We start from the raw sequence: 27,362 nt of genomic DNA, 5'->3' as shown, positions 1-27,362 counted from the left end.
TAAATACTCCCTCCTTCCTAGATAATTTGTCTCTGTTTTCTATTTCGGTCCGTCCCACGTAATTTGTCTCACTTCATTTTTATCATTTTTTGTAGTAGACCCCATATTCCACTCCTACTCACATTTTATTATAAAACTAATAAATAAAGGTAGGACTCACGTTCCACTAACTTTTTCAACCCACTTTTCATTACCATTCTTAAAACTCGTGCCCGGTCAAAGTGACCGAAATTATCCGGGACGGGGGAAGTAACAAAGATGTGTAAGCATAGCCTCAAAAACTAGACTCTAAGGCATGATTGGTAGGGGTAAAAACCCATAAAAGGCAGGAAAAGGCCCTGTGCGACTTCCTTCTCCAACGTTTGGTAGCTATTAATTTTTTAGACAACCCAGTACAAAAATGCCGGGTAGGAATTGAGATTAGTTTTGTTGGAAAGACAAGACTTAAACTAGCCGTTATTCATTTATTGTAGGAGAGTTTCTAAGTAGTAGAGAGTTCCTATGTTGTGTAGAGTTCCAATCTTCATTTATTGATGTACTTGAAGAGTCTCAAAAATCCCTATAAATATTAGGGTGATGAGCAAATGTAATACACAACAACAATAGTGAAAAACATACAAGAAATATTCTCTACTCCAAAATGGCTATCAAATCTTCATCTACCTCTCTCGATTACCATCTTTAAGTTGGTATCAGAGCAGGATTTCCATTTGTGGGACTCAGAAAAATGTCATCATAGTCCCAGATATACCTTTCCCAACCTTTTGTAAATCTGCAAAACCAACAGAAACAAACCATGTCAGATTCTGACGGTGAAGAATCAAAACCAGCCCAAATGGAGTCCATGGCAGATCTGGCAACACAATTTGCCGAATTTCTGAAATTCATGGAAAACAAATCAGGAAGCAGATCAGGAAACAAATCAGAAAACTCCACAAAGCAAGAGTCAACCCAAGTAGAATTTTTGGGGGATATAAAGGTGGAAACCAAACTCAATAGGGATAATTATTCCCTCTGGGCCAATCTGATGGAGAGAGCCATAGGCGGAAGAGGACTGACTTCTCACATTTCTGGAGTTTCAAATCCTCCTCCGTCCGACGACCCCGGCTACTCAAAATGGCAGCAACGGGATCACTGCTGTTTTAATTGGATCATCAGCAATCTGGAAACAAGCTTGGTGAATGAAGTATCGCAATACAAAACTGCTAAAGACCTATGGGAAGGCCTGGCAATAACATATGGAAGTGGAGCAGATCCATTTCAAGTGCATGACCTGCACAGACAAGCAATGGCAATGAAGCAAGGAGAAATGAGCCTGGAAGCCCTCTGGAACAAATTTCAAGATTTGTGGCTGTCTATTGATACCAGGGATCCAAATCCTATGGATAGTCCAAAGAGCATTGACAAGTATAACAAGGTAACTCAAAGACACAGACTTTATCAATTCATATGGGCCCTAGATGAAAAATACGACAAAATCAGAAGAGAAATACTCAACCAAGATCCTTTACCAAGTGTTCGCAAAGCTTACGGAATGGTAAGAAGAGAGGCAGTTAATGAGAAGGTGCTCAAACCAGAACCCGAGCCTGCCGGAATCGCCGCTGGACTTGGCGCCTTCGATCGGAGCCGACCATTCCCACCACCAATAAAATTCCCACCAAGTCGGAGACAGGATGAAGACAAGAGCAAGCTTGTTTGCTCACACTGTGGAGGAAAGAAACACACACATGAAACGTGCTTCCACCTCCACGGATATCCCGAATGGTGGCTAGAAATGAAGAAAGCTCGACAAAATGGCAAATGTGGCGGCGGAGGAGGCGGCGCCAGTGGCGGAAATGGAAGGGCAGCAGCGGCAATTGTGGTAGGAGGCGACAGAGCCACCTACACCGAAGGAACGGTGAGCGGCGTCAGCAACTCCACAGGCGGCGGCGGCAACTCCATCACACCGCCGCCACAATTCCCAAACGGCGGCGGTGCCGGTGGCGGTACAGGCGGCAACGGCGTCACAAACCCGATTAACATCGCCAAGGCATCAATCGCCACCACCAAAAACTGGACGGAAGGTAAAATTGGTTCCGTGGGTAAGGGTCCGGTGGCGGGGGAAACAGGTGACCGGACTCCGATCAAGGCAGCCGCCTCCGACGAAGCGGCGTGGGTTGAAAAGGCAGCGAAATTCTGGAGAAGGGGGGCGGAGGGATTGGGGCGGCTAGGGCTTAAAAGTGAAACACCCTCATCTTTGCAATTTAGTCCCTCAAATCCTTATTTATCCCATAAAATACCCCACCTCACCAATAGTTTCAAAAAAAAACCCCAGAACAATCTGTGTCCCAAAAACCCACCCCAAATTTTCAAAAATGCAAGATTTAACCCCCAGACTTTCGAAAATTCCAAAATTATACCCAAAACTTTCAAATTCCTGCCTTCCGTCCCGCATACAAACTCGTCTCAAGCCCTATCATACTCATCATCCTCAAACATGGGTCCTAAAAATTACCATTGGATTTTTGATTGTGGGGCAACCGATACCATGTCATTTGACGCATCGGATTTCCTTGAAATTTCCCAATCCACAAAACAATATGTTCAAACAGCCAATGGGGATTTAGCATGTGTAGAGGGGGCGGGCACTATCACCATCTCACCTACCCTTCGCCTCTCAAACTGTCTTTATGTTCCCTCATTATCTTATAAACTCTTGTCTGTTAGCCAAGTCACTAAAGACCTTAACTGCAAATTGCTAATGCAACCTTGTTTTTGCATGTTACAGGATATCAAAACGGGGACGATAGTTGGGCGTGGCACTGAGAGGAATGGACTGTACTACGTGGATGAGATAGCCCAACAAAGTACTGCAATGTTGACTCGCGGAGTAACTGACAGACAGATTTGGCTCTTGCATCGCCGGTTAGGGCATCCATCTATAGGATATCTCCGCTTACTTTTTCCTGAGTTAGTGTCTTCTTCGTATGTGTTAAATTGTGAGACTTGTGTGTTGGCTAAAAGCCATAGACATTCCTTCAAATTAAACAACACTAGAGAAAAAACTCTGTTTTCTTTAATTCATTCTGATGTTTGGGGCCCTGCCCCGGTTACTGGGGGACAAGGGTTTCGATATTTCCTGTTATTTATTGATGATTTTTCTCGAATGGCTTGGATCTATTTTTTGAAATCAAAATCAGAAGTTTTTGATAAATTCACGGAGTTCTATAGTCTTGTTCAAACCCAGTATAAAACCAAAATTCAAGTCCTCAGGTCCGATAATGGAAGGGAATATGTGAACTCTAGGATGCAAACTTTTTTCACTAAAAATGGTCTTGTCCACCAAACCTCTTGTGCATATACACCGGAACAAAATGGGTTAGCTGAGCGAAAAAATCGATATATCCTAGAAATCACTCGGGCTCTCCTGATAGAGTCTAACATCCCCAAGTCCTTCTGGCCAGAAGCCATTGCCACTTCTGTCTATCTTTTAAATCGTCTACCCACAGGCATCCTTAACTTTAAAACTCCCCTGGATGTTTTCTCTTCCCAGCATTCTGTCCCATCCTCCCAAAATCTTGACACAAAAATTTTTGGATGTTCCGTGTTTGTTCACATTCCCAAACAGGATCGTGACAAATTCTCCCCATGTGCTGTCAAATGTGTCTTCTTAGGTTATGGGAAAAATCAGAAAGGATATCGATGTTATCACCCTTCCACAGATCGCATGTACACCACGATGAATTGCGACTTCGTTGAAAGCGAATACTTCTATAGCCAATCTAGCGGTCAGGGGGAGAGTGAGTCGAATAAGTCCAGTTGTGACACACTAAATTGGCTACCTCTTTGGGGAGAAACTATTCAAGGGGAGGGAGAGAACAACCAAATGAATATGTCAGTCCAAAATCCTGTCATAGAATTTAGTCCAACGGAAGGAGTCAGCAGTACCATCGAGCAGTCCAATTCCCAAGAAAGTAACACCGCCCAACTATCTGACCCGTCTTTGACTCCTGAGGTAAATTATTCTGATCTTAATATTGGTACTTCACATGAAACCCCTAACAGTGACAGGAGTAGTACTAATGAGCCACCCATGGAACAACATACAAGACAGTATGGATTACCTCACAGAAGCACGAGGGGTATTCCTCCCCGGAGATATTCGCCAGATTGGAAAGGGCCGAAATCTCGATACTCAATTTCAAATCTAACACAGGGTTACCTCACAAAAATGGCTAGGGCATTTGAAGCCGCACTTTATGAAGAAGAGGAAATTCCTCAATCCTTCGAGATGGCGATGAAACATAAGCATTGGAGAGAAGCTATGAAGAAGGAGATTGATGCCTTGATCAAAAATGGAACATGGGAGAAATGTACTCTACCTCCAGGAAAGAAACCTGTAGGTTGTCGATGGATCTTCACCATAAAAAGGCGTGCAGATGGTTCAATCGAGAGATACAAAGCAAGATTGGTAGCTAAGGGATATACTCAAGTATATGGAGTAGACTATGAAGAAACATTCTCTCCTGTCGCCAAACTGAACACTGTAAGAGCCCTTCTCTCTGTTGCAGCATGTAAGGAATGACCATTATACCAGTTTGATGTTACAAATGCCTTTCTTCACGGAGAGCTTGAGGAAGATAAGGAAGTCTACACGGAGGTTCCCCCAGGGTGTTATGAGGAATTCGGAAAAGGGCAAGTATGCAGACTTAGAAAAACTCTATATGGGTTAAAGCAGTCCCCCAGAGTATGGTTTGGAAGATTTTGCCAAGCAATGTTCAAGCACGACTTCAAACAGAGTCATTCAGATCACACACTCTTTCTAAAGAAGAGAAACGGAAAAATAACATGTTTGATTATTGAAAAGGGTCTAAATTTTATGTTTTTAGGCTGTGCGTGTTCAAATAGGAAATAGCAGGTTCCCTAGATCCCGCAAGTCCACCAGATCACTCGGTCTAGGAACTCGTGGGTCGCGAGAAATCCCGGTCATTGGGCACACAAAGCACTTTTCCTTTCAAAGAAACCCTCAACCACTTTACTAAACCTAGTATAGGGAAGTAGGGATCGATCCCACAGAGAATGATGCGTCATACTCATGTTCAAGGATTTGGGAGTGTTTTTGGTGTTGGCTGCTGCCACGCATTTTCTTGGGTTGAGGAAAATCAAAATGAACTTGACTTGGGAACCTTTAAAAAAAATCTTAAACTAACAGCTAGATCTAGGAAAAATCATGAAAGAGCGTAGTAGAAGAAATTTAACTGTCCAACACTTGATCTAAGAAAACCTCTACACTACTAGACCTAGGAAATAAAGCTACTGTGGGGACCATGTCTGAAAAAAGCAAGGTACGAATGAAAAGTTGGCAGAATAACTAACTCTCGTACTAACTGACAGTGACATCGTCTTCTACAACCAAAATTGCGTAAAACTTCTTAAGAAAAACAGCATAAGCAAAATTAAAACAGAGCAACTGACTTGAAATCAAATTAATGCATAATAAACGAAGAACTTAACAGATCTGCATACCCTAGACGAAGTAAAATAGAAATCAAGAAGAAAAACAGAATCTATCGAACAACTATCTTTCCACACGTCGAATCCAACCTCAGACGCTAAATCCACTCCGGATCCAAGCGTCCGACATGAACTCCAAACAACAGAAACCCTCCATCACATCAGATTTAAGCCAGGAACTCCGAATACTCAAACAACCACAGATCTGTCACCAAATTCCATATCAAACACATCAACATCAAAATAAACAGAGATCGACATAGCAATTGAAGAAATAAGCTAACAGCAGAGAGATCTATGCAAAATGACTTGAAATTTAACTGCTAAACGCAGATCAACAAACGGTAAAACAAGTAAGCATCATCATCATCAAGGTCGACTCCCAAAAGTGAAGTTCGACAGTAAAACAAGCGAAACAACTGAAATTAAAGGTAATTGTATCTTCGCCCTCACTCGGACGGTGTTGCCAACCACGAAATTTCTAAAAAGTAACCTTCCATTCCCGACTACCCCAGATCCATTCCCAAGTGTGTGTGTAAAGTGTGTGAGCTAAGAAGAGTGAAAAACTATCTATCCCCCTTTTTTTTGCGTTGCATGCTCTTCTCTATATATAGGCGTTTGGGTGGGCCCAGCGAGGTATAGATAATGACTTTGTTGCCCTCAGCTGTAGACTCCTCTGTCACGCCAATTTTCCTTGTAAATCCTGCTCATTTCGTTCCTTTCTCTCGCTAGACCATCTCCTTCATTACTTCCTTGATCTAGCGATTTTCTTCACACACCTGGCTTAGGAAACGTGTTAGACCCAGCAAATTATAACATTTTTCGCACATTACCGATGCATGAAATTAGCCTTATCAATTATCTATGTGGACGACATGATCATAACAGGAGATGATAATGAAGAAATCCAAAATCTAAAGGAGAGCCTCTTCAAAGAATTTGAGATGAAGGATTTGGGAGCTTTGAAATACTTTCTAGGAATTGAAGTGCTAAGATCCGGGCACGGAATATTCCTGAGGCAGAAAAAGTATGTTCTTGATTTGCTAGCCGAAACAGGCTTGTTAGACTGCAAGCCCGCTGAAACTCCAATGGTACCAAACCACGGGTTGAAGATTGTGGATGGAGCTAAACATACTGACCGCGAGAAATACCAACGATTAGTTGGGAAGCTCATCTATCTTTCTCACACTAGGCCCGACATCACATATGCAGTTGGAGTTGTCAGTCAATTCATGCATCAACCTCAAGAAGACCATATGGATGCAGCCATGAGGATTGTGAGGTATTTAAAGGGAACAGTCAGCTATGGAGTTTTCTTAGAAAAAAAGAAGGACTTGGAAATTGATGGTTTTACCGATGCTGATTGGGCAAGCAATCCAGTTGACAGAAAATCCACTGGAGGATATTTTACCTTTGTTGGAGGTAACTTAGTTACATGGAGGAGCAAAAAACAAAAAGTCGTAGCCCTTTCAAGTGCGGAAGCTGAATTTCGAGGGATCAGAAGTGGCCTAATGGAGATACTTTGGCTCAGGAGATTGCTAACAGAGATTGGCTTTCCTCCTACTCGGAAAAGTCAACTGTTTTGTGACAATAAAGCAGCGATCAGTATATCAGAAAACCCTGTACAACATGACAGAACTAAACATGTCGAAGTTGATCGTCACTTCATTAAAGAGAAACTCGAAAGCGGCATTATAGAATTTCCATTTGTCCGATCTGAGGAACAACTTTCAGACATACTTACCAAGGCGCTGAGTCCTAAAGTTTTCAAAGAATTTCTTGGCAAGTTGAGTATCGGAGATACCGTCGCTCAACTTGAGGGGGAGTGTTGGAAAGACAAGACTTAAACTAGCCGTTATTCATTTATTGTAGAAGAGTTTCTAAGTAGTAGAGAGTTCCTATGTTGTGTAGAGTTCCAATCTTCATTTATTGATGTACTTGAAGAGTCTCAAAAATCCCTATAAATATTAGGGTGATGAGAAAATGTAATACACATGAAAAACATACAAGAAATATTCTCTACTCCAAAATGGCTATCAAATCTTCATCTACCTCTCTCGATTACCATTTTTAAGAAGTTTCATAGATTGAGGCTTTTCACTATCAGGGAAAATTCCGTGGTATAAATTTTCTTCACTTCTCCGATAAACTGATTTGGATCATAATACCAAATTTGCCCTCTCACTTTTCCACCTCTACAAGCACATACCCACAACAATCCAACCTGAAGGCGGAGGCACTCATATGGATGTGTCAAGGTAAAAAAGATTGGATTTTGTGATGTGGGTCAGCTCAAGATTGCAGCTTTTTGCGTGAATTGATTTGCTTTCTTGATATAGGTGGGGGAGAAATGGAAAGGGAGGAAGTTTGGAAGTGAGATCAAAGCTAACAGGAGAGCTCTTGGTGCGATTAATCAGAATCACCATTGCATTGTCGACAAGAGAGGCTTTGCAGAATACTTATCTTAGCTCCCATCTTCTAATCTTTCTCTCACTGCTCAGGTCTAATGGGGTTTGTGATTATAAGAATGGTCACATAGGCCAAATGGAGGATGAGGGACACATTTCATTTCCAAAAGTAGGGACATATTTGTCATCATACTATTTAATCTAATGTTGGGTTAGATTGTCTAAGCCCTACCAAATGACGGATTAAGTCACAAAACTTCTTCAACCAAATGCCAATATATGAAGGATTAGCTATTTACAATCACTGGAAAAAGGTATATCTGTAAATTTATTAAAAGCCCATAAATTGAACCAAAGGGGAAAGAAATGTATACAAAGAGGAACCCTTCTTGGAACTTAACTTAAGAACATAAATATAATTTTTACTTAATGGAAAAGAGGGAATATAAATATAATTTGCACTTAATGGAAAAGAGGGGACATAAATACAATTTGTAGTACTTAATTTTATTGTTCACTTAATCTAAGTAAAAAATTTCTTACTCCCTCCGTCCCTAATAATTTGTCACCATTTGACCCAGCATGAGTTTTAATGTAATAGAAAATGAATTAAAAAAAATTAATGGCATGCAAGTCCTATTTTTATATATTAATTTTATAATAATAAAATGTGAGTGAGAATGAGTTAATGGAATGCACTACTAAAAATAATAAAAATAAAAAGTAACAATTCTTTTGGAATGAACAAACAAGCATCAAAAACAAATATAGGCCCATTATTCCATCAACCAATTTAAATACATTTTAAAAATGATAAAAGACCAAATATAGGCCCATCATTTCATCAACCACTTGAAATACTAAAAGACACATTAACTCTCCCACAATTGGCCTAAATTTGTGAGAATGGGATACATATATATTCGACCTAATTAAAAAGGAACCATGTTATCAAAGTTTGAGATAAAGAATAGGGTTTTTAGCTTTTTAAACCAAAACCTTTTCCTGAATTCCGGTTTTTCCCATGAACTATGAGATTTGTTTTTAAAATCAAAAACTTTCATTTCGTTAGAATTTTCCCAACCCGACCCGAATAGCACATTTCCGACCCGAATAACATAATTCAAAATGTTAAAGTTGTGTTTTGTTTATTCAAAAGTTGTCATTTGTTATGTAATAATTGTGACTGTATGTATTATTGTGCCAAATAGGATCCAAGTAATCAATTTAGTGACAAATATGATTAAAATTGACATGTAGACAACCCGGGTTTCGTCGTTGACCCGCCGGGGAAAAATTCAAACAAAATGAAAGTTTGTGGATTTAAAAACAAATCTTATAGTTTATGAGAAAAACCGGAATTCGAGAAAAGGTTTTGGTTTAAAAAGCCAAAAACCCTAAAGAATAAGCTCATACAAACTTGATTACAAGTGCAATATTTCAAAATTTGTACTGCATGTATTTAATATTGAAAAGTAAATATGACTCTATATTGGGCTGAAGGACCCACATTGCTCTGGGCCATCTATTACGGCCCAATTCACAACAAAAAAACCTTAGTTAAACTTGAACCAAATGAATGTGTTAAAATGAAGTTTTAATTCAGCAACAGATAAAGGGTTCAGTTTTCGCCCTCCCAGCCAGCAATCCAGCAAGAAAAACACACACTGCAGCTGCCCTTTTCGTTCAATTCGGAGCTAGAGAGAGATAGAGGAAGAAGAAATAGGCGCTCGCTGAGTAGGATTAAGAGGGAGAAATAGTATTTAGCTCAGAAAATGGAGGATTTGAAGAAGAGGAAGCTAGACGCATTGGGGAACAGCGAGGTGTCGCCCAACTCCAAAGATTCGACCGCGAATTCAACTATTGAGGAATTGCGCGCGCTTCTTGACCCGCTCGCTAAGCCGCAGCTCGTTGATATACTTGCTAGAGCGTAATCCTCTAACCCTAGTTCGTTTTCTAAATTAACTAGCTTTCTGATTATTCCTATTTTTTTCACGATTGGAATAGCTTAAAATTGTTACTGTTAGGGAATTTGTCCGGAGCTGGAGGTGTTTGTGCAGCTGATACTTAGAAGAATTAGTTAAATATTACTTCTATTTTATGAATCATGAGCTTAGAGGATTTGATTCTTGGTGATATTAGTGTTGGCATTTTATATGGACACTCTGCTGATATTTACAATTTGAGACAGCGAAGAGTTGCTATGATTTCTCTAGGGATCTCAGGGAAATGTGGTGTAAGGACCAATAGTTTGTTAGTATAGCCTTAAAGGCTATTTGTAATATTAATTTGGCATTGATGTCCCGTCTGTAGCAAAGAAATTTAAAACAGGAAGGTTCGCCACAAGGCTATAGGTGGCAAGTTCGGATATGTTGGTTGTTGGAAATTGAATCAGGAAGAGGGCTTTATCTCATTATAGAAGTTTATGTGGTACGATTAGAAGTTAATGGCACATTGCCTCTATTGCATTATTAATGTTTTTACCATGTATGTGCACAAATGCTTAATTGTGCTTGTGTGTGGTGTGCGAGGTGGATGCCTGGTGTGCGTCTACATGTCGTCTTACACTACACTAAAGGCCATTCTTGTCCAACCTGGTGGCGTGCTGTGTGGATTGACATTTGTATGTGTGTGCTTGTTTGCATGTTCTGGCGTGAAGTGGGTCCCAATATCCTTCTATTGCTGAAGAAATTAAAAGTGTTGCAAGTGCTGATCCTGCCCTTCGAAAGCTTTTTGTTCGGGGTTTAGCATGGAATACTACTTCAGAAACTTTGTGTGCTGTGAGTGTTTGCTGCTGGCTGGACATGCATTTTGTTTTTTGTGAATTCACCCTGTTATACACTTATATGACTATTGGTCTCTGACACTGATAATGTATCCTGAGTTTCGATGTGTATTTTCTTTAATCACATTCTTCATCATGCAGTTTTGGGGTGTTAGTGTGAACATCTGGACTTATTTATGTTGAGTTAATGATTGGATGCAGGCCTTTATAGAGCATGGTGAAATTGAAGAGGGTGCTGTGATATACGACAAAGTGACAGGAAAATCGCGTGGTTATGGTTTTGTTACTTTTAAAGATATGGAGTCTGCTCAGACAGCTCTAAAAGCACCTAGTAAAATGATAGATGTGAGTATTTTAGTTCATACATTGCAGACATAATTGAAGTTCTTTACAATTTAAAATAAATAACCACCAGCACCCCTTAGTCGAACTTCTCCTTTCCAATTTATTTACCCACATATTTGTTTCAGGGTCGTATGGCTGTTTGTAACCTTGCGAGTGAAGGACTAAGCAGCAACAGCGTAACACCTGATCAAGCCCAAAGGAAATTGTACGTTGGTGGTTTGTCACCTGAGACGACCAGTGAAATGCTGCTCGCCTTCTTCAGTAGGCACGGTGATATTGAAGAGGGTTCTGTTGCTTATGAAAAGGAAACAAATAAATCACGGTAAAAAAACTCCTCTCTTAAACCTGAAGAACAATTCTCCCACTATATCTGGTCTGATGGATTTGGTCCTTCTGTACAGCGGTTTCGGCTTTGTTACCTACAAGACTGTCGAGGCAGCAAAGAGAGCTATAGACGACCCTCAAAAATTGCTCGGAGTGAGTTTCCTTAATATAAAGACTCTTCTTTGAACTGTGAAAGATGGATGTGTAAAATATATTCCATCTCATCAATTACAGGGAAGAAACATCACTGCCAAGCTAGCCGATAACTACAAAGGGAAGGTTACACAATCACAGATACCATCATCCGCGGTTCCAGTGCCTGTACATATGAATGGTGGAGCCCCTATGGGGTACGGCTATCCCCAACCGATGGCAGCATATCCGCCTGCTTCCTACACAAACCCACAAACAGCAGCAGCTCCTCCATATGCTGTCCTTCCACATTACTCTTATCCTCAGTACGGTGTTAAGAAAGACACGCCTCCTCCACAAACGGCCATGGGGGGCTACCCTTCTTATTACATGCCCAAGCAATGAACACCTTAACCTTAACTACTAGTAAGGTAATGCTTAGCGCAATTGCACGTGTAATTTTTCTTCGATGGCTCGATCGCTTTACAGGTTTCTCTCTCTGATCGTAGCTGGGAGAAGGAAGAAAGAATGAAATTCAAGTAGAGAAGAAGCTGCATGCTCTGATGCCATTTACTAATTAATGTTTGGATGATTTTCTTTACTTTCATCTTTAAATGATTTTGTTAGCCGTGTCTGTATTTCATAATACTGTTGACTAGTCCTTGCAAATTATTTGCTGCGTTTTTCTGATGTGCATAATTGGTTAAGGATAGAAAATAGTGCTAAAAGTTTGATGATGCATCAGTTTGATCTGAATTGAGTTTAAGATGTTATATGCGCTTATTCACGAGCTATTTTGTGGAGTAGTTTTCACTTGCAACTTTAAATCATGATGCAAACTTTCTTACCAAAGTTTATTCCAAGAAATTGGAACCAAAGTTCCAAGACATACAAATACTAGTGGTTTCAGCTTCTTTTGCTAGGGTTTTATATATTCTTTTACTTCCTGATTGATAAAAATATTCGTACTTGTGTGAATTGTTGAATAAAACTACTTCTATGTGTAAGAATGCAGTGCTATTACGAATATGAATACTTTTGTATATTTGTACACAACTGATGTACTTAATACTCCTACTTTGCTACATAATGATGAAAATAGGTAATAATGTTGTAAAATTAAAAGGCTTAAGTCCATCTGGAAACATTTCCTTCTCGCCTTTGACCAATGCAAATGACTATGAAGTACTCTACTATCCTTCTAAATTATTCACTGTAATGCTTTAATTAACATTAAGAAAGCCCAGCAGAGGCATGAAACGATTTCGCAATACAAATATGCACATGGATTATACCCCTGCATATGATGAAGTACAATAAATAACAAGACTTCAAGGTTATCTCACACATTAAGTTGTAGTTTGGTGAAAATGGTTAGAGTAAAATCACTATTTGAGGAGTATTATATTTACACTATAATGGATTTGAATTTAGTGTTCTATTACAAAGAGAAAAAGTAATGGTTACCTTGTGGTGATTCGAACCACTGACCTATATTAGTTAAAGAGGAAGCGTCTTACCAACTGAGCTTCACTTCATCGTTTGAGTTTGAATTTAGTATAAATGGTCAGAGACTCAGAGATGCTCTTAATATTAATTTTATAACTACGATTGCTCTTATTTGCTGAATACCTAATTTTGAATTCGACGAAATAGTTATTTTTTGCAAAGTACATTCCAAATTATTTTTATATTATGAATTTCGTAATTCCTCAATTATGACTGTACATAGTAGGACATTATAAATTTATTCAATTTTCTATGATAATATTATTTACTTTCTTTCTGCTTCAAAAGTTTCATTATTTCCTCCATCCTCATTAGAAGTCCTGATTTCTATTTTATTCTATCCGCGGTTAAAAGTCACAGTTCACTTTTACTATAAATAATAGATATACCTCATATAATACTAATTCATTATGCTCACCTTCTATTATAAAACTGTTATATAAAATGGATGCGAGTTCTAAGAGGGGTACCTATATAATAATGGGTCCCAAAGTAACAAAAACTTTATTCCAACTATGTTTAAAGGTTGCAAATCTCACAAACAACGCACGCCAGAGACATCGTCGTGTTCAAAAGGGAATCTTAAGCCTTAAAACATATATGGGCCAATAGTTGAAATTGTATAGATATGTTGTATTGGCCCAAAATATAAGAATTTAAAATGGGCTCTATAAGTAGTAATGACAGCCAGCTGTTTGACGTGTGGACCCGAAAAAAGATTAAGACAGCCCAAAGAGCAATTTGGACTTATTATGTAAATTTTACGCACATATCTCATATGTTTCATTTCAATTTCCTAAAGGTAAATTTTATACCTAAAAACGTGTTTCTTAGGAGTTCTAAATATTCAACCATCTGGAAAAAAAATGTGTCTTCAGGTGCGATGCTCATAATGATTTGAAATTATTGTATTTTTATGTATACATTTACAGTATCTTGAATTATGTTTATTGTATTAGTGTAGTAACATGTTTAATTATGCTTTTTTTATTTATTATTGCTTAGGTCATTCACGACTGAATCATGTGTCACGCGTGTGACGTTAACAAGACATGCCGCATTGGGTGAGTCAGATTCCACGTGACATGACACGGACCGCCATACCACACGCGTGTGACTCACAGTTATTGTGCACACACTAGGCAAAAGGATCGCGATGTGTGTAGTCATTTTCGTCGATTTCATTTTTAATTTTGAATTTTATATTGTTTTTATTTCCGCTTTTATAAAAAAAATTAATTTATAGTAAATGAAGTTTTCGTTAATCTCCTTCCAATAAATAACATACTTACGCACTTCTCTGTTCATACCTCAAAATCATCTTTTTTCGGCCAAAATTTTCTAATTCTTTCTTATTTTCTTTCAAATTATATCCCATCTGTCACATTAAAAAATAAAACATTTCTTTATTTTATTAAATTATATTACGCCCTGCTGAGAGTGTTTATATTGTATTGTACACAGTTTTTTCACAACGAATTTATAAGAGCATCCACAATGGATGCCCGATCGGCCGAGATCGGGCTCGGGCATGATCGGGCATCAATTGCAAGTCTCGGGCATGCCCGAGGACGACCGAGAGTTCGGTCGCGCCCCATCCATCGGGCGTGAGATCGGGCGCCCATTGCAGGCCGATGCCCGAGCCCGATCTCTTCCATTTTTTTTAATTTTAAATTATTTAAACCCTAATTAAACCACTACAAATACTCCATTTTTCTTCACTTTTCACACACCAACATTCTAAAACCTTTCACTTTCTCTTCTCTTCTCTATTCTCAATATCAACACTTTCAACAATGGATTCGAGTCAATTCTCAAACCCTCATAATGTCGACGATGATTTGTAGTGTTTAATATAATATATTTTGGTATTTTAGTAATTAAAAATAAAATTAAAAAACAATAATTTAAAATTGAAATGAAAAGTGGATAAGAGATAGGGCATCCACTAGGGCATCACCATTGCAGAAAGATAGAGCATGTTGATGTGGTAATTACTAGGGCTCTAACTAGGGCTTTCACTAGGGCATCTATTGTTGATGCTCTGAACACTTTGTTAAAAAATGTCTATGATTGTGTTTTGACAGTGGAATTGGGATCCGCAGCCATGCCTCTTGCTAGTATAATTTTTTTCAGATTTCAAATGTTTCAACTTTCATTGAATAATGTCACATGGGAAACACAAATTCATATACACGCCACAAACATAGTCAGCAAACTAGTAAATAATTTGTACTTTAGTTATTTGAATATCTATAATTGTTTTTACTCGTGTTAACGTGCATATATACTAGAGGTATAATTTTAACAATTGTTATTAGGTCGAAAACACAAAATTAGATGAAAGTTAAATACAAAAGTTAATATATTAAAATGTTATTTTACAAATCAAACAAAAAAAATGAAATGAATGAATTTATTTGAAATTCTTTGAAATTTCAAGACATGAGTAGCAACACACTAAAATTGCAGCTCACTTACATTATTTATGTGCCTCAGTGTCTATTTCTTCTCTCATTACTTAATACTCGCAACAAACACTAAATTGTATTTCACTCAACATTATTCGCATATAATTTGCGAAAATAAAAAAAGATGATTATCACTTATTACACATAACCCATAACACTGAAATTGCATTTCACATACCACTATTGAGGAATATCATCTCTTGTTTTTTTAATTCTTTTGTATTTCTTATAATGCGGGAAAAAAGCAAAAGCTGCATTTTAATTTTTACCAACAGACTGTTTATAAATACTTTACAATTATTTATAAAATTAATTAAAAAAATCTAAAACATTAATAATAACCATAACACTAAAATTGCATTTTACGCGGCACACTTGCAGTGTAGCACTGTAGCTATGCTGTCGACACCGCATAAATTAAACACAAATAGAAAATGAAGTTTGTACTTTACAATATTGATGCATTTATTCAATATGAATTATAGCTGTCACTGTGGATGCATATTTTGATTGTGCGATGTGCATGTACTTTACAAATTGAAGGACCTAATTTAGAGAATTCCCACTTTTGAAATATTTAAATATGGTTTAGGGTTTTTGACTCTCACTCGTTAAAAACTGTTGTAGATAACAAGTTTGACTATGTATACGATGTGTGGTACAGGAATGACATCAAAAGATGGTCTTTTTATTTTTCCAGTAATTTAATTTAATTCTCCTAAAATGAATTTGTGCTCTTGTCTTGAATTGTTTAATTTTACCTTGATTTACACTTTGCCCTAACATCTCAAACAGCCCATCAAATTAAATAAATATCCTTTCACCACTTCTTACTGAAGTACTAACACAAAAGCTTTCATCACTTCCTCTCTATATCTCTCTCGCAGTCTTTGCTTCCCTCAGCTCATAGGCTGGCACTTCAACCTTTGAAATCTGGCTAAAAATCCAATCTTTTTTCCAAATCTGACTTCATTATCTCTCTTCAATCCGTTTCTTGCTGTTTATTTGATCTGGGCTTTCTTCCTCTCTGCCCCTTTCATTCCCTGTTTCAGATCAATTTTTCATCCAATTCTCACTCAGACCATACCAAGACTTCACCTTTTTGATTCCCTTTTGCCGTTGGAACTATTCATGCAGGTTCAAAATCTTGTTTTTCTATTGGGTTTCTGATTGGTGTTGTTTGTTTTTCTTGAAAATGGTTTCTTTTATTTCGGATGCAGATGTTTATTATTTCTTATGAAGCCAGCTTCATTTGGTATGTCACTCTCTTTATTTTTGCTGTAATTTTTTCTGTTTTCGTGTAAACTAATGATCTGATCATAGTCTTTTGCTCTCTGTTTACAATGATCTAGTGTTTCTAATTTTTGTTTAGTTTTGAAGAAATGAAAAAAAGATGGTTTCTTGAGGCTCTAAGCTATGCTATATACATGAATTAGATTTGCTTTGATTGGATTCACTAGTTATTTGCAAGTCAAGCATCTCGATTTAGCTAAAAAAATTATTGGATTTGAAGCTCATTTTCTAAATATGTGTGATGAATCCTAAATCTGAGCACAAGTTTAGTGGGTCTGAGGTTTCTTGAATTTGCAGTGGACATTATAGATAAGATTTAGATTTGAATTTGTCTGGTTCTAGATTTGTTTTGTTGCTTTACTTATCTGCTTAATTGTTTGCTTTCTTGGATTACTTTATCTAGTTTTGTGATTGTTCTTGTTATTTCCACCATCAATCTTTGCAAAAGGGGTGTTGTTGGAGCCTTATTTTTCCATCTTATCCATTGCAGAACTATAATAATTTTGCTCGAATTGCTGGTTTTAAAGAATGGGTAGAGGGAGAGGGAAAGGGAAGAAGCAAACTGCACTTGCTGCTCGTGATGACACTGGCAGCGGTGAGGATGAGAAGCTACCCGTGAGGAGAAGAGGGAGGCCGCAAAAACCAATGAAAGACGACTTTGAGGAGGGAGACGAAGTTGAGAAGATTGAGGAAGAAGACAAAGAAGATGGTGAGGAGACGAAAAATTTGGTGTTGAGTAAAAGCAGCAAGAACCAATCTGCTGCAGAGAATGGCAGGAAGAGGAAGAGGCCCTCACAGATCAAGGAAAGCGATGAATTAGTAAAGGAGGAGAATGCCATGGCAACCAAAAGTAACGCCACTGTCCTAATCAAGCCCGTTGGCTATAGACAACACGGGAGCAGAAGGAAGAACAAGCCTAGACGGGCTGCTGAAGTTGGTGTCGAATGCATTTAAATTTTGTACTGGCACAATGAGAGATGAAACCCTTCTCAGCTCATAGGGTCTTGCCAATATTTGTTTTTGAATTCATGTTTTTGCTAATCTCTTGGAAAAATTCTTGGAATCAGTTGTTTTTGTTAATGCAAAGAGTTATGACAAGTTTTCAGGTTTAGATTTGGTCCATTTATATTATATCTCCATTTTATTTCACGTTTCAGTTTAACAATCAGGTATGTCGTGGAGACAGCAGAAGCTGGCTCGTGTTTGAGACAATGAAGAACTAGTGTATTTGCTGCAATCTTGAGATTGAGGTAAAATTCAATATTCTTTACACATTCTGCCACATTTTATGCTCGTCTTCTCTATATGATGCTGGTGTAGACACGTGAGCCGATGCTTGCGATGATGGAAAGAGTGAAGCTTTGCTAATGCACTATTAGACTTGTAAACATCTTGGTTAGATTTGATTCAATTCAAACTTCAAGAACTCAGTTTTAGGCCAAATTTCTCAGTTCCAAGGATATTTTTTTTATCTTGCATTCAAAGAATTTGGTATATGTTGTTAAATAATTTAGATTTGCGTCTGAGGATTAGTGAAATACTAACTGCAGCTATGTATGTGACCAGTAATGATCTAAGGTATGTTTTATCATTGAAAATATTTGTTTAGACGATGCCTTTTTTCTCTCCAAATTATGCCTATCTTTGAATTGAACGATGTTTGGTTTGAGTAAAAAATGGCCCTCTTCTTACATGTGTTTACGTTTGAAGTTGAACATGTTTCTTAGATTTGGGAGCTTTGCATTGTTGAGGGATGAAGAAGATTTCTCTTTCTCTTTCTTTTTCTCTTTTTTGTTTAAGAGATAAAGAAGAGATTTATTAAATTGGCTACTTGGCTCTAATTATGAATGAATTTGAGTTTTAGATTCTTCTGTCAAGAATCAAGATGTTGAATTCAAATTCAACTAGAGTGGATTGAGATCCAAATATCTACAAGAATTGGGCTACGGAACATTTTATGTGGGCTGAAATTTTCTGCGAGAGTTTTCATATTCCACCTTCAAGAACTCATTTTTTGGCCAATTTTTTTTACGCATGTAAAAACAATTAACGAATATAGTCCAGCCAAGGGTTAAAATGATGACAGGCGACAGCTTAAGAAATAGCAACCACCAAGAAGCTCAAAAACCCTTCAACCATTAACCATCTCTTCTCACTATTCATAGATCTCATTAATTCTTTTCTATTTGTTCGTCTCACATCAAAGTCACAAGGAACGTTGGAGTTGAAAACCTATCTATAAAAGGTTTACTCAAGTAATACAAAACTGAGAGGAGATGGCTGCAATGCCAACTCGTTGCCGTATCGGTGAGACGAGATCGAGACCCTGACGAGCTGCGTTGCGGATGCCCCGACACACTTGTTCTGATAAAAACAGAAAATTCAGACACTAACCTTATAAGTTTCTTCCCAACATTTTAGTTCAGTTCCATCTTTGAACAGTCACATATGTACAATTACAAAATCTGAACTTTTCTTAAATACTTGAATAATTGCTTTTACTAAAAAGTGTTTATTTTCATCAGCACAAATGTACAATTAGTGTAGAAGTCAATAAACAAAAGACAGTTAATAGAATTGTCAATAATATTAATATGTACAATTTGTATAGTTTAACCCGGACCATGATAATACAGTATGTTTTGTGATGGAAAATTTATAACTAGTCAACTACTAAGTAATATTTTCTGGTACTTTCCAATTTTATCTATGTAAATATATTTTGATTTTTTTATTTTCTTTCTAAATCATGGTTTCTCCAAATCTGACCGATCATTAAAACATCGTTTTTAATAGAAAAATATACAGAGTTTCGGTATATTTTTAGTAGTTACGTTCTGAATTTTTTGGATCTAAATGTGTAAATTTAAGATTCTTTCCTTCAATTTTTTTAAAAATTTAAATTTACGTGTTCGTGGAACTGTGACAAATTATGCTGATCACTAAAACGAAAAATAAAATAAAATTTAAGGATTGTACTCGTTATGTACCATTATTATTGATACATTTCTTTTTCGCACTCGTTTTGAAAAAATGATATTCTCTCTGTTCCCTCATAATTAAGACGGAACTTTTAGGCACGAAATTTAAGAACTAAGTAGATGTTTAGTGTGTTAAGTAGATTGATAAAAGAGTAAGGGGGAGAAAACAGTAGAAATTGAATAAAGTATAAAGAATTGAGTAAGAGGGAGAAAAAAGTAGAAATTGAATAAAGTATAAAGAATAAAGTAAGAGGAAGAAAAAATGTTAATTTTATTTACTATTCCTATTATGTATGGACATGACTCAACTATGAAGGAACTTTCTAAAATGAAAAAATGACTCAATTCTGAAAGAACGAAGGAAGTAATAAATTAACATGAAGAAAAAGTAAAATAAGAATTACAGTAATATAGTTTAAACTCTTCTTTATATTATTCTCTCTTAATTCACTGCCCTCTACACAACTCTCTACACTACTGTGTATAATACATTTGCACTGAAATATGCCAACATAATGTAGTAGATCCTATAAACTAGAACCAATCCTGTAACCCCCTCTATATCTGTCTCATGTGATCACATCTTTATAATAGTAAGAAATTTAATAATTCGGGACATCTATTTTCCTAGGTTTGACATAATCCTTTTCATAATAAATTAGTAGTACTAAACTTAATAATATAGGAGCCCTACTTTCCTAGGTTTGTTAATTGTCACAATCCTTATAACAATGCATTTAATAATAAATAGAGATAAATATACAAATAATTACTCCTTATGTCCTAGTTTAGGAGTGCAATTTAATTACGGCATGAGCTTTAAGAAATTGTTGGAATGTGTAATAGTTGAAGTAAAGTAGTGGTTGTTGGAGTATGCAATAATTGAAGTGATGTAATGGAAAGTGAGATCCTTTTGACTTTTTATATGTTTAGGATTTTGTTTTGTTTTGTTTTTATGAAAGTAATGATATTTGAGTGTAAATTTCATCAACAATGAGGTTAAATTTTATGTCCAAATATGGTAAATTCTAAATTGAACTCTTAAATTGGGACGGGTGGAAATGGCAAAACAGAACTTTTAAACAGGGATGGAGGGAGTAAGACTTAGGAATTTCAAATTGAATTAGATCCATTTTGATTGGATTATTTTAATTATTTTCATATTAAATACTCCCTCCATCTTATAATAGGAGTCATATTTGGTGTGAGCATGACTTTTAAGAAAGGTAAAGAATAATAAGTTAAAAAAATTAGTATAGTCCACATTTTTATATTAATTTTATAATAAAATTTGGGTGAAGTGAGGTAGTGGAATATGAGACATACTCACTTCTTTTTACTCACACAAGCTATAAACCATTAAAAGTTTTACTTATTTATGAATATATTTGTATAAAGATCGCCACTATTAATGTACTCCTATGAATTACGGCAATTTGATTTTCATCGATATCAATCTTAGTGAATAGTCTTATATTTTAGGGGCATTGGTCTCTAACATTATATATTTTGTCGAAAATTTATTATTTTCTATAAACTTTAAAATTAGTCTAAAATATCACAAATTTTGCATTTTATTTGGTATTTTCCACACTAAATTAAATAAGATATTTTTATCAAAATCTTACTATTTTACATGAGCAACCTTAATACGTTTTATTATATTTTAAAATATTTTTTAAATTCATAATAAGTAGAATAAAAAGTCACGTTGAAAACCACATTGATTTAATTGTGTTAAGTATGATAAAAGGCCTCCTAAGTTAGTTAAAAATAGTAATTGACATGTTGTGGAAAATACCAAACAAAGTTTTAAGTTTGTGATATTTTATAATATCAATTTTTAAAAATAGTGCGAAATACCATAGTTTGACCAAAGTCTATAGTTTTAGAGCATCCTTAACGCGCATGGGCCGGGCCGCAACTCGCGAGTCCCGGCCCGGGACGGTCCCGAGGACGCAGTTGCGTCCCGGGGCCGCTCCCGAGTCCCGTCCCGGCCGGCGCTATGCGTGCCCGTGCCGCATCCCATGCGGCCCGTCCCGGCGTTAATTGTGTTCAGGTCGGGCCGCAAGTCCCCACGAATTTTCATTTTTTCTTTTTTTTTTGTTTTTCTATTTATACACTATATTTGCTCTATTTTTAATACTCTTCCACACAAACTCTCACTCTCAATCCTCTAGCATTTCAACACTTTTTTAGTTCTATGGATTGGTTTAATAGCGACCAACGCCAGATGGACGATTTCGTGAACTCCCAGAACTGGCAAGTGCCGCCGACACCCGATCCAGATGCAGCGCCTAGTCCCGGGCTGCCTACCAATATGGACATAGAATCGCCAGTTAGCACTGATGAGTACGATATCAGCGATATGGAGCCCGCTCAACGGAGGGGCAAGGGCAAGGGCAAGGTTGCCGATGAGGATGGGCCGAAGAAGTATAGTCCGCAGGATACAATGTGGCTGGCCAAGAACTATGTCGACGTATCCGAGGACGCTGTGGTCGGCAACCAGCAAAGCGGCAAAGTGTTCTGGCTGCGGATTGCAGATAAGTACAACGCTGGTCGACCCGAAGGCTCGTTCGAGCGTACCTACGTGAAGCTACGCAAGCATTGGGGTCGGGTGCAGAAGGAGATTAACAAGTGGAATGGCAAGTGGACTAACGTAGTCCGGATGTGGCCGAGCGGGCACAACGAGATGGACCTTGTGGACAAGGCCAAGACAGATTACTTCGATGACGGGAAGAAGCACTTCAAGTACTTCGACGTTTGGAAGCTTGTCGAGAAGAGCCCGAAGTACACGGGTTGGGCTGAAGCGGCGGCGAAGAGAACCAAAGTCGCCGCCGGACACTACACTTCGAGCGAAGGAGGTCCGCTAATCGACCTCAACGTGACAGACGAGGACTTCTTCCTCTCATCTCCTGGAACTGAAAGCCGTCCGATGGGCACAAAGGCGGCAAAGAGGAAAGCAAAGGGGAAGGCAACTGCGAGCTACTCCGCTATGCCGCCGCCACCCAATCCTTCCTTGGACAAGATATCAGACTCTATGTCGGATATGAGTATTACGTTGCGGATGGGCCAGCTGACGGAGTTGACATCGAGGGATACCTCGACAATGTCGGAGTACGAGCTCGAATTGCACCGTGAGATGATCGAATACCTTCGCGCACAAATGAAGAAAAAGTAGTTCTTTTTTCTAGGATTTGTAAAAAAAAAATTCTAGGATTGGTAATTTTCTTTTTCTAGGATTTGTAATTTTTTTTTTCTATTTTCTGACTGAACAATGAATTTTCTCGGGTTTAATTGTTCAACGTAATCTATTTTACGATTAAAATATGTTGTAATTGTGATAGTGCAAATGAATAGTTGTGGCCTGAGTTGTGGCCCGAGTTGTGGCCTGCGGGATTAATAAAATTATGGCCTGAAATCCATAATTTGAGAGAATGATGACGTGGAAGAGATTTGCGGTCCAAATCCAAGACGGGGTTAAAGATGCTCTTAGGGACCAATATTCGTATGTATTAGTTGCTTTTCATTCTGTTTTATTGGCTTCTAGCGTCTTCATAGTAAAATTGAATTTACCATATTTAGGCACCTAGAAGCTTCAACTTCAGACAATAATCCAAGAAAGGTTAAAACTGCTCTTAATAAAAAAAAATACTTTATCTTCTTTTAATGTACCAAAAATGTTGTAGACCAAATATATTCTCCAATTTCTCTTTATGAACCATCTTAATCATTTAACAAGTTTCTTTTCTAACATGGGAAACTTTTTGTGGCTGCAAAAGGGAGTTGTATCAAATAAATGCTAGGAAGGATTTCGTTTAATGATTGCTACATGAGCAATAAGTAGTACTCCTACAACTTAAGATACTAAAATTATTATATTCGCGTAGAAAAAATGGACTTTTTTTTTAATAGTGAGTAAAATTTTATTTCTCACTAATAATATTTTAATTAGTAGTATTAGTATTATTTTTTAAAAATCTCTCTCTTTTACTTTAACCAATTTATAATACTTCATTAAATTTGTCCATGAAGAGCGCAAGACTACCATTCCCACAATAAGTTACTCTCTTGGTCTCAGTTTAATAGTTTCATTTACTTTTCCGCATTTATTTTATGAAATTAATAATAAATAGTTAAAGTGAAGAATAGTAAAGTAAGAGAAATAAAATATAGAAAGCTCAAGTGGGACACATAGAGTATACTATTCTTATAGCCATCCATCTCATGCGCCACATCATTATTTTCTTTTTTGTTAATCATTCATTTGAAATTATTGGAAAATTGACAAATTAAACTTAAATTATAGGACACCGTTCGTCCATCAAAACCTTATACGATTTGCTATTTTGGAATATTTATATTTTAAAGAGATTTACTTTTTTCACTTTTGGTCACTAAGTCAATTCACTCACATTCTATTTATAAATAAATTTAATAGTACTACTTAAGATGTTCTTTTTCTTTTTTAATTTTGTTTAACTTAAGTTGTTCACTTTTTTTTTTAATTTTAGTAAAAACTATATCTCCTTATTTTTTATTCATCATTCTTCTTTTATTCTTTCTATAATTTTATCCTTTTCATTTTAACTTTTAACGTCAATATCTTAAATATAATACAGTACAAAAAAAATTCTAGTAATTTGAAAAGGAGGGAGGGAGTACCCCATATTTTATCACATAATTTTAGTTGTGTGAAAATCTTTGTACGACTGATTGATAGAAAAACAGAAGAGGGGAGGCCATCATCACCTGAACTACTAGGTCACAGCTCCACTGAAATGAGTTAAAGAACTCTCCCAAAACAATAAATGAAGATTGTTTAAGATTACAGAGCAGCAAGAGCTGGTTTTTTATGCATTTCAATTTCAATTTCAATTTCAATAGTGAGAAGGAAGATCAGAGAAAAGGCTACAAGAAAAGCGACAGTTGAGTTATTGACCGAAAAAGTAGCTAGAGAGAAGCCCAAAAAGCAATCTGAAACTGCAGGAAAACTGTCTCCTCCTTTACTTATTTTTGCATCTCAATTATTTTTGGCAGAAGCTGAGAGAGAGATAGACATTTCTTCTCTGTTTCACACTCCCCAAGCTGGCACCATGGCCCATTTGTCAGGTCTCTCTCCACATTACACCACACACACACATTTCCATTGATTACTTACTTTGCATATTTCCAAGAAAACTATTGTTTCCCTGACCCCCTTTCCAATTGCCCCTCCACTGTTTTCCTAGAAATAAAAATCCAATCTTTATTCATTTTGGTACATGTGTGATTGAATTTTCAGCTCAGTGGATATGATGAGAGAGGTGTAGCCTTCAAGAAAATGGAAAAGGGCTCTTCCTCCTCTTCTTCTTCAGGTGGTCGTGGTGGTGGTGGGGCTGACTCCATCAATGGCTTGAAATTTGGCAAGAAAATCTACTTTGAAAATGTGGGTTCAAGAATTGGGGGTGTGGGGGAGGAGGAGGCGCCGCCGCCGCGTTCTCCGGCCAAGAAGGGGAGGACTGCGGTGGTGCACGGGGGGCAGCCACCCAGGTGCCAAGTGGAGGGGTGTTTGGTAGATCTGAGTGATTCTAAGGCTTATTATTGTAGGCATAAAGTTTGTGGTGTGCACTCAAAATCTCCAAGGGTGATTGTTGCTGGCCTTGAGCAAAGGTTTTGCCAGCAGTGCAGCAGGTATAATCTTTTTCTTTCTTGTTTTTTGAAATTTAGTTGTTTTGTCTTTTTCAAGATTCAAGTTTTTTTATTATCTGTTGTGAGTGAGACACATGTAAATGCATAATCTTGCTTTTATCCAGGATAAGATTTTGTGGTCCGTGCTAATAATTGTTTCTTTTTGCTTAAGGAATTTGGATGTGATTGTGATGTGCATTATTTGAATCATTTGCTTTTGGAAAACTCAAATTTAAGTTTGTTGTGATGTGGTGCTCCATCGTCCATTCCATTTCTATTTGTCTGGACATTATTGGCTATAATTTTTGTGGGACTGAGTTTTTTAGGATTGATGGGAGATTATAAAAATGTTATCTTGGATTGGAAATGATTTGTTTTGGAATGTTTTTTTTTTTTGGTTTCCTAAACACACCAAACATAGTGTTAGTTATAAATAATGTTTAACTATTTTGGATAGGATTTTTTGGTAGTGTTAGTTATAAGCTTCATGGTGAAGCAGTCTCTGGGCCTTGAATTGAGTAGATAAAAACACCCTATACACTTGAGGAGAAGTGTTTTTCGTGTTCATGCTTGTATTCATGTGTTCTATTTGAGTTTTCTGAGATTCTACATTTGAAGTAGGTGGAGGAAGGAAAGATGGTGTAGATGAGGTATATAAGTGGGTGGCTTGTGGTTCGTGTCTCTGCGCGAGTTGGGGCATCCTAACCCTATTCGTACAACCTTACTTCGAAGAGTTAGAATTAGGGACATCTAAGATTATAGCTTAATTCTCTCAAGTTTGCTGATGGTTCTTGAATCACAACGTGGCTTGGCAACATTTTGCTTGCGTATACATTCTTGATCTTATGTTGGTTTTGAGCTCGTAATGAACATTCTAGAACTCGTTGCCAATCGAGAAACATGTGTTCATATCAGGTTGTTATTATGTGATGGTAAACTGTTTGTGTAAATCTTGACCTCTTTGTCAAGGTTTTTCTGACTGGATGTCGGTGCTGGCATGGATCCGAACCGCGGCCATCATGTAGCGCTTCTTTACCTAGTCGACTTAACTATCGTCTACGGCTTCTGTAGATCTACCTTATGTTTATCTCTGTCACGGACTAAACATGAAATTTCAATGTTTGAATAAACTTGGAAGGTTCCATCAACTGCCTGAATTTGACCAAGGGAAAAGGAGTTGCCGGAGGCGCCTTGCTGGACACAACGAGCGCAGGAGGAAGCCGCCCCTCGGCCCTTTACTGTCATCGCGCTATGCAAGCCTCTCCCCCTCAGTGTTAACTGGAGGTCTAGAGGCGGACATGACCGCCTACTCAGCATTCGGTGGGAGAGATCTGTGGCCCGAAACATCAAACCAAACATCGAGCACGGGAAACTTCCAGCTTCCCTGGCAGATGAGCTCACAAGCAGCTTCTCCTCCACCCAATCTTCTGCAAGGCTCCACAACAAGGTCGAGTTATGCAGCTGCCGAGGACTGTTTCAGCGGGATCCCCGACTCAACCAGTGCTCTCTCTCTTCTGTCAAATGAGCCATGGGGCTCGAGAAGCCAAACCTTGGATCTTGGAGTCAACAGTTTTATTGCCGGAAACAGCACAGCCGGGGGTGGCCCAATCGGTCAATATCCTTCGTGGGATTTCAAAGGTGTTCACTCTCTCCACGAGATGCCCCCTGATATGGGGTTAGGGCAGAATTCTCATCCTCACCCTACCAACAATTCTTACAGTATGGACCTAAGGTTGGCTCGGCCTGGTGACGGACGTCACGAACTCGAGCCGTCCGGTGGCTATGATTCTTCCAGCCACCACATGAACTGGTCACTTTGAGCCTTGTTTCTGTGCTTTTGTTTGTGGTTGTGTTGTGTGCCTTTCGACTAAGCTACTTGATGATGCAATTTAAGTTAAGCTAAATTATGTTAGATTTGGTTACGTTCGAGTTTCTTAATCATCGTATTCAA

General features: G+C 37.7%; 4 protein-coding genes, 1 long non-coding RNA gene and 1 pseudogene across 8 annotated transcripts; 4 read left to right on the top strand and 2 right to left on the bottom strand.

Moving 5' to 3' along the window:
• Positions 1–504: 504 nt before the first annotated feature.
• LOC148926769 (uncharacterized) lies at positions 505–1,661 on the bottom strand. 2 transcript variants are annotated; one of them, XR_016130305.1, is made up of 2 exons: positions 1,532–1,661; positions 505–1,273 (listed from the first exon to the last, which is right to left on the bottom strand). It is a non-coding gene; the product is annotated as an uncharacterized LOC148926769 (long non-coding RNA). The 2 variants fall into 2 exon arrangements; XR_016130304.1 differs by having other exon boundaries at positions 1,512–1,645.
• LOC125186168 (uncharacterized) lies at positions 797–3,063 on the top strand. Its single transcript, XM_048082512.2, has 2 exons — positions 797–2,063; positions 2,768–3,063. The coding sequence occupies exons 1-2, from the start codon at positions 797–799 to the stop codon at positions 2,803–2,805; spliced, it is 1,305 nt and encodes a 434-aa protein (XP_047938469.2). The 3' UTR covers positions 2,806–3,063.
• A 3,413-nt stretch (positions 3,064–6,476) lies between these two features.
• Positions 6,477–7,561, bottom strand: LOC148926768 (uncharacterized; annotated as a pseudogene).
• Positions 7,562–9,501: 1,940 nt separating this feature from the next.
• Positions 9,502–12,177, top strand: LOC125191149 (UBP1-associated protein 2C-like). Its single transcript, XM_048088634.1, has 6 exons — positions 9,502–9,831; positions 10,561–10,681; positions 10,888–11,031; positions 11,157–11,353; positions 11,433–11,508; positions 11,590–12,177. Exons 1-6 carry the CDS (start codon positions 9,677–9,679, stop codon positions 11,890–11,892), a joined length of 996 nt encoding a protein of 331 aa, XP_047944591.1. The 5' UTR covers positions 9,502–9,676; the 3' UTR covers positions 11,893–12,177.
• Positions 12,178–16,267: 4,090 nt separating this feature from the next.
• LOC125191027 (uncharacterized) lies at positions 16,268–17,871 on the top strand. Of its 2 annotated transcripts, XM_048088483.2 has the most exons (3): positions 16,271–16,604; positions 16,688–16,722; positions 17,251–17,871. In XM_048088483.2, the coding sequence occupies exon 3, from the start codon at positions 17,289–17,291 to the stop codon at positions 17,712–17,714; it is 426 nt and encodes a 141-aa protein (XP_047944440.1). In that variant the 5' UTR covers positions 16,271–16,604; positions 16,688–16,722; positions 17,251–17,288; the 3' UTR covers positions 17,715–17,871. The 2 variants fall into 2 exon arrangements, with proteins under 2 accessions (XP_047944443.1, XP_047944440.1); XM_048088486.2 differs by lacking the exon at positions 16,688–16,722 and having other exon boundaries at positions 16,268–16,604.
• A 6,603-nt stretch (positions 17,872–24,474) lies between these two features.
• Positions 24,475–27,333, top strand: LOC148926767 (squamosa promoter-binding-like protein 9). Of its 2 annotated transcripts, XM_089059339.1 has the most exons (3): positions 24,475–24,853; positions 25,026–25,414; positions 26,550–27,333. In XM_089059339.1, the coding sequence occupies exons 2-3, from the start codon at positions 25,065–25,067 to the stop codon at positions 27,229–27,231; spliced, it is 1,032 nt and encodes a 343-aa protein (XP_088915465.1). In that variant the 5' UTR covers positions 24,475–24,853; positions 25,026–25,064; the 3' UTR covers positions 27,232–27,333. The 2 variants fall into 2 exon arrangements, with proteins under 2 accessions (XP_088915465.1, XP_088915464.1); XM_089059338.1 differs by having other exon boundaries at positions 24,477–25,414.
• Positions 27,334–27,362: the final 29 nt, after the last annotated feature.

This window comes from Salvia hispanica, chromosome 5 (assembly GCF_029641045.1).
Source record: "Salvia hispanica isolate PSC_SH4W2 chromosome 5, Shi_PSC_v1, whole genome shotgun sequence".
Classification (NCBI taxonomy): Eukaryota; Viridiplantae; Streptophyta; class Magnoliopsida; order Lamiales; family Lamiaceae; genus Salvia; species Salvia hispanica.
This window is presented reverse-complemented; position numbering and strand designations above follow the sequence as displayed.

What these genes read in the sequence shown, in the direction of transcription:
- LOC125186168 (XM_048082512.2), top strand. Translation starts at nt 797, where the DNA reads ATGTCAGATTCTGACGGTGAAGAATCAAAACCAGCCCAAATGGAGTCC. An exon ending in CACCAAAAACTGGACGGAAG is followed by an intron (nt 2,064 to 2,767) that starts GTAAAATTGGTT and finishes TGCATGTTACAG; the next exon opens with GATATCAAAACGGGGACGAT.
- LOC125191149 (XM_048088634.1), top strand. Translation starts at nt 9,677, where the DNA reads ATGGAGGATTTGAAGAAGAGGAAGCTAGACGCATTGGGGAACAGCGAG. An exon ending in GTTGATATACTTGCTAGAGC is followed by an intron (nt 9,832 to 10,560) that starts GTAATCCTCTAA and finishes TCTGGCGTGAAG; the next exon opens with TGGGTCCCAATATCCTTCTA. An exon ending in CACCTAGTAAAATGATAGAT is followed by an intron (nt 11,032 to 11,156) that starts GTGAGTATTTTA and finishes TATTTGTTTCAG; the next exon opens with GGTCGTATGGCTGTTTGTAA.
- LOC125191027 (XM_048088486.2), top strand. Translation starts at nt 17,289, where the DNA reads ATGGGTAGAGGGAGAGGGAAAGGGAAGAAGCAAACTGCACTTGCTGCT.
- LOC148926767 (XM_089059339.1), top strand. Translation starts at nt 25,065, where the DNA reads ATGGAAAAGGGCTCTTCCTCCTCTTCTTCTTCAGGTGGTCGTGGTGGT. An exon ending in TTTTGCCAGCAGTGCAGCAG is followed by an intron (nt 25,415 to 26,549) that starts GTATAATCTTTT and finishes TAAACTTGGAAG; the next exon opens with GTTCCATCAACTGCCTGAAT.